The following is a 12,290-nucleotide window of genomic DNA, read 5'->3' on the forward strand; positions in this document are numbered from 1 at the left end:
CAGGGAGTTGGAGTAAACTCAGCATTGTTGGGCAAATATCAATAATTCTGCCACTTGATTTCACAGCAAGAGGTCACCTTTTCTGGTCCGGTTTTACCGGCAAGATCTGATGGGATCAAGCGTGGCGCAGCAGCAGATTCAAGGTCAGCCAGGAGGCACACGGGCAGAATCTTAATGCTGCAGGTGTAGAGCGCAGCACCTTTCTTCATGTGCACAGTCTCAAATCTCCTATTCCCAATTACTGTGTCAACAGCTTATTGACCTGATTACAGATCTTCACAGACAAGAGAACGATTTTGTGTGTGTCTTATGTGCCAGTTATCATAGCTAGTTCTCTTAACTACCCAGAGTTTGCAGTTATCTTTCCATCTTTATCTCACATCGAAGCTCATTTCGGACATTTCAGGTGAAATCCTTATCGACAAACGTACAATCATGTCTGTATGATTGGCATTTTAAAAACCCCTGCTGTAGGAGCTGTTTCCATTCTGTTGTGATATTTTGCTGATAACTGAACACTCAAGACCCCACAAGCTGTTCTGTTGATGAGTATTTTGGTACTTCACATATCAATGTTTGTAAATGAGGCCAAGCGAATTTGTGCAGATGTTTAGCAGCTGAGTGAAAATTACAAACCTTTTCAGGTGCTTTATTCTGAACCTCAGAGAAAACCACTTGTAGACCACTTACAATCAACTCCAGATTTATAAGCTCCTTGCAGGAAAATGAGAAAACATAAATATGCTTAAAAAAGTTGTAAATAGTGCAATGTTTCTAAAAAAAAGAATTCTCATGTATAAATACTCACCTTCATTGCTAATTTTATTAAGTGATGATTCCACTAAAGTAAATAACAGCATAATGTCTAACAAACTTAAAAGCACTTAAAAGATATTCATCAGATATTTATTTTTTTTTGGTAGAAAATAAAGAAGATTCCATGCCAGAGTGAAATATAGAGGTGAAACATCATGACCTGCAATAAACCAACATTAATGCTTTTCCTTTCTGACGTGCAGACAATGTGGCACATTTTTTTTCCACTCGTTAATCTCTGTAATGAAAAGCATTCAACAGGGGATGAGAAAGTGTGCTTCCACTATGCTATTCCCAGCTAAAAAAACATAATAAGCCATCATAGCAGTGAAAGAACATGAAATACAGGACACGACTGGTTTCTTTTTTTATACTAATTATTATTTCATACAGAAAATGTTACACACTGAAAAAAAACCTTCACTGAATTAGTTTTCAGCAACTGATCTATTTAGTGAAAACTCGGGGAGTGATAGAAAGAAAGAAAGAAATATATGCACATTAGCTAATTGGTAAATGGTGGTTTTACATGTAAACGGTCCCTTCATGCACATTCCTCCTTATGTTCACAAAGCTCCTACCCAGAATCTTTGTTGGACTTTTCTACCCATAACGAGACATACAGAGATTATACCAGCTCCAGTTGTGTTCCATGTCATGAAGATTTCGGACCTTCATTGAGACGAGACCAACCCTGTGAGGGTCCTGAGGTATCTAGAGATGTACCAGCTCCAGTTGGACTCTGCTTCATGAAGTATTCAGATTTATTAAGAGGAGATGCCAACGCCATGTGGTCTTTGAGGGCAACAACCTCCTCATTAATACACAATTGTCGGATTTTATATTTATAATCACACCCTCCAGTGTCACCCAAATGAGCATGAGGTTCCCTTTTCAGTCTGGTTCCTCTCAAGGTTTCTTCCTCATCCATCTAAGAGAGTTTTGTTAACAAATACAAACACATTTAAATATAAGTCATACAAATTTACAAATACTAATTTTTCTATTATATTAATCTTTGTACAATTTATCAATTTAAATTTTTACAATTTTTTGTATTATGTTTCTTATGTTCTGTAAAGCTGCTTTGAGACGATGTCCATTGTTAAAAGCGCTATACAAATAAATTGGAATTGAATTAAATTGAACTGTTAGCAAGTTCAACAGCATTAGCAAGGATTAGCACTACTCTGTTTATTTAAGGGCATTGGCAACTTTGCTAGATAAGTTTTTTTTTAAAAAGTACTTAGATACAGAATAATCATTATAATAACACATAAGCTCGAGGATATAAAAATAAACAGTAATGTAGTAAGAATAACAATAAACACCAAAATGTATTGTAAAGCACTGTCTTCAGTGTACTGGCAGGCTGATGTTAGCATTTTAGCATTCAGATTTCCTGACCTGACTTTGAGGAAATCCTTCCTGCTACCGGATTCACCAGTAATAAAATGCTCTAAAAAAAACACTGCCTTTGTTTATTCTGGTTTTATTGCATTATTTCTTCTAAAGTGTTTCTCCAAGCACAGCATGTTTTTTTGTTTTTTTTTTTTTTTTTACTAAAACAAGAATTATCTGCCTGCACACAGAGCTTACAGGCTTGAGCCATGTTTTTTCCTCTCCAAACAAACTGACATGGGGGATAAAGTGAAGGGGTGTCGGGGAGTTTCAGAAGGCAGGTTTTCAAACAGGTTTCTTGCAGGCACATAATACACTTGTGCTAATGCAATGGCTTGAATAATTTTTTATCATGTTTGTGTATTTGCTGGGTTATTTTTCCCTATTTAAAGAAAGAAATGCACCATTGACTATTGCACCATTAAATGCCGAGGATGTTTTTTTTAGCAGTGGTGAATGTAATTGCTCAGAGTATTGCATTTTACTTTCATCAGTATGCGGAAGAAGTGGCACAATAAAATGTTCGACAGAAATACGGTAGAAGCAACAACAAAAACTCTTTAAACTCAATCTTGCTTTCCAGACGCTTCTATCGTGCTCCTTTCATGCTCCTAAACAGCAAGTAGTCATTTAATTTTAGTGCAAGTCAATAATTAAAGGTTCTTCACCATATCTCACATGGAGAACACGTTATTGCATGGCCTGTTACAGACCTTAGCCATGCTTTTATTGGGATCATCTCTTATAATGTAACAAAATTACCTAATCTTAAAAGACTGGTGTAATTGCACTTCTAAATCCAGTTTCAGTCTTCGGCGCCTTCAGCAAGGAGCAGGATCAACATTAATACAGAAATTCTTGCTCCATTCAATAAATCGAGCTACATTGCTTGTCATGTATTGTGCCTGTTACAGATAATTGTGTATATTGTGGCACAGTGTATACAGGATTTGTAGCTGATAACAACGTTTGAGCAAACCTCTAAAAACAGATGCACGTTGAAGGTACACAAAACCATAGATGGGGCCTTAGTGGGGAAAAAAAAACACATTTCATGTTCTTTCATTACTGTGATTAAATATTTATATTAAACTTAATTACATGGAAGAATTTTTCAGCATCATTGATTATAGAAAATCATAGGGAATCGTATAGAAAATACTATAACTAAAAATATATCAATCTAAAAATCTTATATTTCATTTTTAGTTTTTTACTGGAAAGACCGTATTTTGTGTGTCAGCTTTTATTTTATATAACCAATGCCATAAATATAACTATTACTGATGTGTAGAGGTTTTTTTTGTTGTTTATTTGTTTATTTCTTTCTTTTATAATACTCATAGTGATTTTACATCAGTATATAAATCTTTTCATTTTATTAACGGATATATCTAAAAAAAACAAAAAAAAAAACAAAAAAAACACTGTAGGTGGCATACAGTATATTAGGCAGTATAACCATCCTAAAAATTTTAAAAATAATGTGCGGCTTTCAAATCTAAGGTACTTACACTGACACTCTAGTAATTATGTTTTGAATTGTTTTCATTCTGTAAAATATTTCATGTGATGGTTTTTTTAATAGCTGCAGCCTCAATGCAGTTTGACCTGCTCATGTGTAAACATAATAGTCAATGCAGTTCCTAATAAACCCACTTTACTGCATGATAAAGGGAAAGCGCAATGTATGCATGGCAGACTAGAAGCAATAAACAGTTTTGTTAGTAATGTGTCTTAGCTGCTTCGACTGAAATGAAGGGGAAGCTGTAAACATTGTATATAGGCTTATAAAAATATGGATGGGTAAACCTGGATGTTCAGCAGTAGTGTTTGTGTGTGTGTGTGTGTGTGTGTGTGTGTGTGTGTGTGTGTGTGTGTGTGTGTGTGTGTGTGTGTGTGTGTGTGTGTGTGTGTGTGTGTGTAATTTCAAGTCACACAGTGGCAAAGATCAACCATAATCCCTATCATGGCTTTCTAATCTTACAGATTGACTTTTTAATTTTTCTTTGTTCTCTCCTGTATGATTATTATTTATTTATTTATTTTTTTTGTCAGCAGCTTTATACTTGGATATTTTTATTGTCCTTTGCAGTGCTATAGTGTATTACTGTTTTGGGTAATCATGTCTGATTGAATATGTCTGGTTTACTTGTAGCTGAAAGTCAGCTGAAAGGACATGGATGAATCCAGGCTATTAAACATCATCGAGCATCACTTGAATGATAAGAAAATTATCTGTACCTGTTACTGTAGACTTATTTAAGTGAAGAACTGCTGCTGTTATCGTAAAGTCTATGACACTCCTAGGGAACATCCTTTCTAGACACTGAGTACTGTGTGACTTTATGGAATACAGTGGAGAAAAGGTGTCCCCATGTATCTGCTGTCACCCAGAAGCGTTCCCCTTTAGATCTGTTTCATCTCAAGGCTTCCTCTTTATGTTGTCTGATGGAGTTTATCATTGGCAGTGCTTCTGACTTGCTCATTAGGGATCTAAGGGTGCGTTCACACTTATTAGTCTGAGTCAGACCACAAATGGATACTTTTAGTTCATTTGCTGTCTGCTGCTTTGATACGGTGCGTATAATTAAAAGAACCAAAAATGTGGGTCGAGAATCATGTAGAGCTAAAAAAAAATACCTTCTCATATAGCACAAAGTGCGCGTCACTGGCGCTCCAAAAGAATCACTGTATCATGAAATAAATTCATTCATTTGCAAGCACATATTCTTTGTCTACATTTGGATTTGTGTGCAGCTGCTTTGTGACAATTTCTGTTGTTAAAAGAAAGGAAATAAAGGAAATAAATGATGTGGAGCGTGACCAGGGGAACCAGCTTGATCTGTAACCACGCAGCAATGTAGCCTACACACAAACTCGTCAATGAGAGGAGCAATCAAACCAGAACAAACATACAGAGGACGCTCTGTTCTCTCCCACCTCCTAGGTGGGTTGCATTAAGAAAATGCATTATATGTTGTTAAATGAGGCAAAATAAGCAGCAGCAGGTGGTACTCTGTGTATTCATTCTTTCCTGAATGGCTCTGTATTCAGAATGGGTCTTATGGTGGTTAAAAACTAGTGAAGTATCTAAAAGGCTTGACCTATTTAGCCTCCATTTATAGTCAGCCAGACACGAATGTGTCCTTAAGTGGCTGCATAGGTATATTGAAAGTGGTACTTCCAGGAGATCACAGTTTCTCAGGATTCGGTCTTCGGCTGACATTGTGCCAATCCTGCAGGAATTGGGAATGCGATATGAAAAGAACTCCCTCTCATTTTCAGTTTGTTGTTGTTTCTTTCTTTTTTTTCTCTCTCCTTTTCTCCTTCTTTACACCCACCACTGAAGCTGCATTTTGTGTGTGTGTCTGTGTGTGTGTGTCTGTGTGTGCGTGTGTGTGTGTGCGCACTCACACTTTACTTTGAAGCCTCCACAGTATGATGTTTTACTGCCATCTGTTGCCAGCTCTTGACACCTTCCACACTTCGAGCGATCAGTATTTTATCTTTGCTCTGCACCCCCATCCCCACCCCCCACCCCCCAAGCTCAGTGCAACCTTTGTTGAAATGTGCATTGTAACAGAAGCCCAATTGCATGTGTCTTTCCCCACACTACGCACCCTGTGTTTGTATGAAATGTCACTGCGTTGCATCAGATCTCAGCTCAGGTTTGCATGCTGTATCTTCAACCCTGCAAACACATGCTAACTGATCCCAGAGATAGGATAATTGTATTGGAGAGAAGCTGTTCAGGTAATATATCACCTAATCCATTAATACTGGCATGGTTAAAAATGTCTCGGGTGAGGTGCCGAGGCTGGGGAGAAAGTCTTCAATGAGTCGGATATAAAAGTTAGTGAGACTTCGTTCTTATTACAGCAATAGATCAGAAGGTAGGCCAAAGGGGGAGGGGAGGAAAAAAAAGGCAGCACCGAAAGCTGAATAATTTAAGCGCACATCTTATCCTGCTGAGCTCAAAAAGCTGCTTTTGATTTTGGATGATGCGATGAATAAGTTACATCTGAGAGGGGAATGAGAAATACTTTTTTTTTTTGGTATGAAATATTGAATAGGTGTTTGTTTACACCGTGGTTCGGTTGCGTTAGCACTGAAAGGAACGACCTGTATCCAGCCAAGCGCTCTGAATGGGAAATGCTCTCAGGCTTCGCTGCTGTTTATTGTCAGAGGTTTAACAGCAATGTGGATTGTCTCAAGCTCCTCTCCTTAACTGCCTGTATAACCAGTCATCCATTTACCGCTCCATTCAGCTAGAGCAGCAAGGCCGTATGAGCTTATTTTCCTGAGCAGTAGCAAGGAAAACGATGCCTAATTATATTTGACTAATTTTCTACTCTTTTAATGGAATTTGAACACAGGATCTTTAAGTATGTTTGTGTTTCAGGGGGTCTGGATGTGTGCCTGGTCATGCTGTAAGCCTTGCTCTGTAACATTTTTCCTGAAGCTTCTTCATCTTCTTCTTCTTCTTTTTCTTCTTCTTCTTCTTCTTCTTCATTGTTGTACTCAACATACAAGACAAGTTTTTTCAGCAAGAATCTTTACTTTTTCTTTAGGTTTTGAAGAGATTTCCCAAAACCTTAACGTTTCAGATGTTTCCTGTGAGATACGTCGATTGAATGTTTGTCTGTTTGCATTTCAGCTTCCACTGATCATCACAATGAACACATACAGTTCAGCTGCACACCTTCTGACCCACAGCCACTTAATCAAAACTCTTCTTTCTCATTTTTAACTGTCTATTTGCTGATTTTTTTTAGTCATTAATATCTGACACTTTCTTCATTCTCCTTCTTTTTTCTGCTTTTCTCACATTTCTATTTCCTGCCAACTCATTTACTTCTATTTTCTTTCTTTTGTCCTTTTGTTTTTCCTCCATTTCTCCCTTCTTTCCAAATTCTTCCTTTCTTTCTTTCTTTCTTTCTTTCTTTCTTTCTTTCTTTCTTTCTTTCTTTCTTTCTTTCTTTCTTTCTTCGCTGTGTATTAGAACTAGTAAGCAAGGCTAAATTCTCCACTCTTTAGATCCCTTTTTTCCTTTTTGTCCTTTTTTTTTTTTTTAGAGAAATCCAAATCTAGTTTTGATACATGGTTCAGGAAGCCCTTAGTGGTAGTATGCAAGGCTTTTTTTTACTCGTAGTCTCTGCAGTGTTTCTGTCACACTCCTGCAGATAAAGTCTATGTGTACAGGAGAACATATCAGATATATTATTATATACAATCAGACACAAAGAAAGAAAGAAAATGTGATTGCTTAGGATCATTTTAGACAGTAGTCATCACCGTATAGTCACCCAGCAATTACAGACGAGACAGGGCAGCTCAGCCACACTGTACAAACAAGTCTTTATATCTTTTATTTTTACTACATTTTAAAATCCTTCTCATCAAATTGAAACTGAAGCACTGAAGCGATTTGCAAATAGATTCCGATCTCAGAAGTCAGATCTCATCTTGTGCACAGCCCCTTAATATAAACAGCTGTACAATATCTGTAACGTGATTAACATTCCATAATTAAGATAAGCATCACCTCATTATAGATCACAGCATTATAGCCTTTATTAGAGATTTCATAAACAATAGCATCATAAAATGGCTTCAATCAAGTCTCATAACCTGATACATGTATAATACGTTGCCCATCAGTTTGCATTTCCTGCTTGCAGGCTTTACTGGGTGTTAATGCCCCCATCTGTATGCAGAACGAGTTTCATAACTTGCCTAGCCTTGTAATTAGCACTACCTGAAGTTGAAGGGCAGTGATTGCCTATGAGGAGGTGTCCTGCAATGCCGATTCAAATTAGTGCAAGGGCAATCGGCCTGATTGCTTGCATCTGGTCATTAGGCAATCTTATTTTTCCTTTTTCCCTTTGTCGCCCCTTCAACGATCAGAAATAGGAAAATGTTTGTTACTTTAGAATAATAGCAAGAGATGCTCCCATATGGGAAAAGGCAGATGCTTTTTTTGGGAATGCTGACAGTTGCGGTACAATGAGGAACGGCAGGGTATTTTGAACAATGCTAAATCAGGACCTTGTTTTTTTGTTTTTTTTTATTCTAGGGTACAATACTGAGTTGAAAACTCTTGTATCCTTGTTCTTGATCTTTTTTATCCTACAGCCAGACACCCACAGAAATATCATAGCGTCATAAGAAAATAAAGGTCTTTTAATCATACAATATAATATAATATAACAATATAAAATAATATATATAATATATATATAACAATATAACCCCCCCCCCCCCCCCCCCCAAGGGCATGCCAAACATGCATTGCTGTAGTGTCATCTGATTATATGATCCAGTCCAGCTCTCGCTTCTAGCCACTGGGAAAATGAGCGTATATGTCCTCTTTGTCAAAAATAGTGGCACACATATGGAATGGAAGCTGAATAAATAAAAATAGACTTTGTGGGGAAATGAGTAGCATGTTGAAACGTTCTGTTGCATTAGATCATTGTCAAGAGACCTTTTGTTACATTCACATCAGGCCAATTTCTTTTGTTTTTTCACATGACTTCAAACGAGTCATCCTTTGACGTTTCAAATGAGCGATGGTAGCCTGCAGGAATCCACCCCCGCAGCACAGAATACAGTACACAAACCCAGCAGTGTAAGGTAGAGACAGTGAAGTTTATGAGCACACTGGAATATATGCAATCAAAAGCAGTCTTAAGAATTATGACTGTGTGAAAATAACAGTGACTCAGTTTTGTGTGTGTGTGTGTGTGTGTGTGTGTGTGTGTGTGTGTGTGTGTGTGTGTGTGTGTGTGTGTGTGTGTGTGTGTGTGTGTGCGCGCACATATCTATGTTTGTATGTGCATTTGCATGTGTGTGTGTGCACATATCTATGTGTGTACAGTATGTGCATTTGCGTGTGTGTGTGTGTGTGTGTGTGTGTGTGTGTGTGTGTGTGTGTGTGTGTGTGTGTGTGTGTGTGTGTGTGTGTGTGTGTCTTTTTAAATGCTAAACCCATAATAATTGTCTTACATCCAAAGCAGGTTGTTGTTTAGCTATGAAATGTGTGAATAGTGACTCACATGGATACCCTACAGATTTAACCAGTTTATGCTCAAGTCTCACTCTTGCTTCTCACCTAGATACTGCTGCTGTTATGATACACACAGCCCTGTGCTCATCCTGTTATCGTATTACGACTCGGAATCTGCTCATATTAAACATCCTTTAAACACACTTAACCCTGTTTGTCTTCTGCTGTATGCTGAATACAGTACTGGTAAATAATCGCAAGATTTATTTCTTAGCCATTGCCACCTCTGGCATATATCTGGATTTCTGTAAAACACAGTGTTTTTCCTTTAAAGTGTAACTTCTTGAAAACTAATATTTAATTAGCTAAAAACTAATATTTCTCCTTTTTTTTAATAAAGATCCTAGATATTTTCACTCATTACAAAATCCCAAGCATTTAGAATAGAATTAAATCATTTTAATATTGAATTGTCCAGAAATAGGTTTATATTTGTTATATAAGATTACCTCGATATCTGTTAGAATATATATTCTCTTATAATGAGAAATATTACATATCTTTTCTGTTATTCAAGATCTCTTTACTTGCCTAGATTGTCACTTGATTCAAAAGTCCATTGAGTCAAGAGTTTTGTTGAATTTAGTGACAATTAAAAAGTATCTGCCATTTTGCCATGTCAGTTAAATAACCTATTCCTGTGAAAGCAAGTAGTTCTTGACAACATTAGTTAAAGAAATCTTCCTCAAATTTATGCCTTTTTGAAGTCTAGATGTCTGGATTTTGATGCTACTTATAATAAGAAAGTTTCTAAATATCTAAATTGAAATCGTTTTTCAACTCTCGATCATTTTCCCCTCCAAAATGAATTCTTCTTATTGCCATGTCTAACCCAACAAGCCATTATACGAATCCAATAAATGTTTCTGTTGGTATTAATAGCAATGTTCTGCTTGTATTAGCCCAGTGTCCACATGAACGTTTCATTAGCATTATGCTCTTAGCGTGAACTGATTCAGAATAAAGACGTTCTCAGGTGTTTTGCCTAAAAAAAAATCTCAACATTCCTTTGAGGTTTTTATCTTATAAAAATATGTTTTATGAGACCTTTTTTTATTCCGGTTATTAAAATCTAAGGTTTCTGATCTGCTGAAAACGTCAGAAAAACATCCTTTCTATCATCTACACCTTCTGGCAGCACATTAAAAAATTATCTCAAAGCAGCAGCCTGTTCCTGCCAGCAGGAGACCTGTTAATGGGGTCCGACCGGCTGAAGACGATGATATATAAATATATATTATATATGTATATATGTATATATGTGTGTGTGTGTATATATATATATATGCATGATGCATAAGTGAATGCTGTTCTGTGGTAATGGTGATGGAATGGAAAGGGTAATTGAGGATGATTTGACTCTGATGCAGAGTTGATGCAGTGTGACGGTGAGTTTTTGAAGCGGTGAGAGTCAGCAAGTCACACCAGCTCCATTACCAGGCCGCACTCCCCCGGCCAAGTCTGCATCATTTTCATGCTTAAATGGATTTATTGTGAATGCTCCATGTTCTAATGAGATTTCCCTCCCTTTTACACCTCCTCTCACAATCTCACTCTTTTGTGCCCCCTCTTGCTGTCACTCTTCTTCTCCCTCACTCATACAATCATATATATATTCTGATTTCATTTCCATATCTCTCCCTTTCCACTCTTTTCCCTCCCTCTGCTCTCTTTCTTTCTTACTCTCAGATATCGGTTGCCTGTCAGCAGAGACGGAGGGTTGTGCATGATTGAAATAGCTGCGGCTAATGGAACTGCTAATCGATCACAGAAATATGTATCTGAACCCTCGTCTGAGGTAAATCCAATACAATCACTGATTTCAAATGAACTTTATTTGGTATTTAACCAGTAAGACTTTGGCATTTATTGTGAGCGTCGTCTGTTGGGTTGAGATCATGATCCAGTCACCTTTTGAACAGATGGTAAAAGTGAAATATTTGTCTTAGAATTAGATGACATTAATAGTGAGAACGTGAGATTATGTGTGTTCAGGATTTTCACACACAGTTCACACCATAATATTTGGTCCTTTTGTTGGTTATTAGTGAACTACACAAAGAATTGTACACTCATGCGTCTTGTATTTTGATGTTTAATACAGTATGATACACAAATCTGATTCCTCACTTGTATATAAATAAAAATAACAACAGATATAATCAGAAAGCTTGAAATGGAATAATAGATAAATAATTCAAGTGAGTTGTTCTCTTAAAGGCCTATCATAAAGGTTTGGCCAAAAGATTATAGTTTAGTAAGGAATAAAACATGACAGCATGCGCCGTTCTAGAAAATAATCAATGATGCAATGTTACAGTTACCACCTGGAAGTGGATTTTTTAACATAACAACATTAAGATTTTTTTTTGGTTCATATTCCACAGCAGTTTACCAATGATAAGCAATTATATTTATTTATGAATTACACATCATGTATATTATTTAGATGTAATATTAGTATTTTTATTCCTGAAAGAAAAAAGAAAGAAAGAAAGAAAGAAAGAAAGAAAGAAAGAAAGAAAGAAAGAAAGAAAGAAAGAAAGCACATTCTCTGTTTATGACACTATATCGATTCGATTCAGACGTTTTCATCTTGACTGTAGAAATGATAACACATTTTCTTTCTTTCTCATTAGTCTTAGTATAAACAGATGATCTGCCATCTAAAAGCTTATGTGAATGAGCAGTTTCAATAGAAATGAACACATATTAGTTCAAGTGCATTTATATACACATAGTGTTTCAATTATAGCCAGCACCTTTGTCACAGTTCAGCAGCACGGTGGTATGAAATGACTTTGCCACTGTCATTATACACACCCATGACAGCTATATTAAATCTATAACTCAGGCGCAAACTGCTATGTATGTTGGACGTTTTAAAAAGATGTCCAGTTCTGATGTTTTTTTTTTATTTTATTTCTGCAGTATTTCATCACTTCATAAACCAAAATAAGACTTAGTTTTGTGAGACAAAAAAAATCTGCTTACTTATTCA

At 36.5% G+C, this 12,290-nt stretch overlaps 1 protein-coding gene across 1 annotated transcript in view; it reads left to right on the plus strand.

Moving 5' to 3' along the window:
* Nucleotides 1-12,290, plus strand: part of eys (eyes shut homolog) — a 243,598-nt gene that overhangs the window by 196,763 nt on the left and 34,545 nt on the right. The window contains 1 exon segment of the mRNA XM_047816667.1: nucleotides 10,979-11,087. Coding sequence (XP_047672623.1) covers nucleotides 10,979-11,087 — 109 coding nt within the window.

This window comes from Tachysurus fulvidraco, chromosome 7 (assembly GCF_022655615.1).
Source record: "Tachysurus fulvidraco isolate hzauxx_2018 chromosome 7, HZAU_PFXX_2.0, whole genome shotgun sequence".
Lineage (NCBI taxonomy): Eukaryota > Metazoa > Chordata > Actinopteri > Siluriformes > Bagridae > Tachysurus > Tachysurus fulvidraco.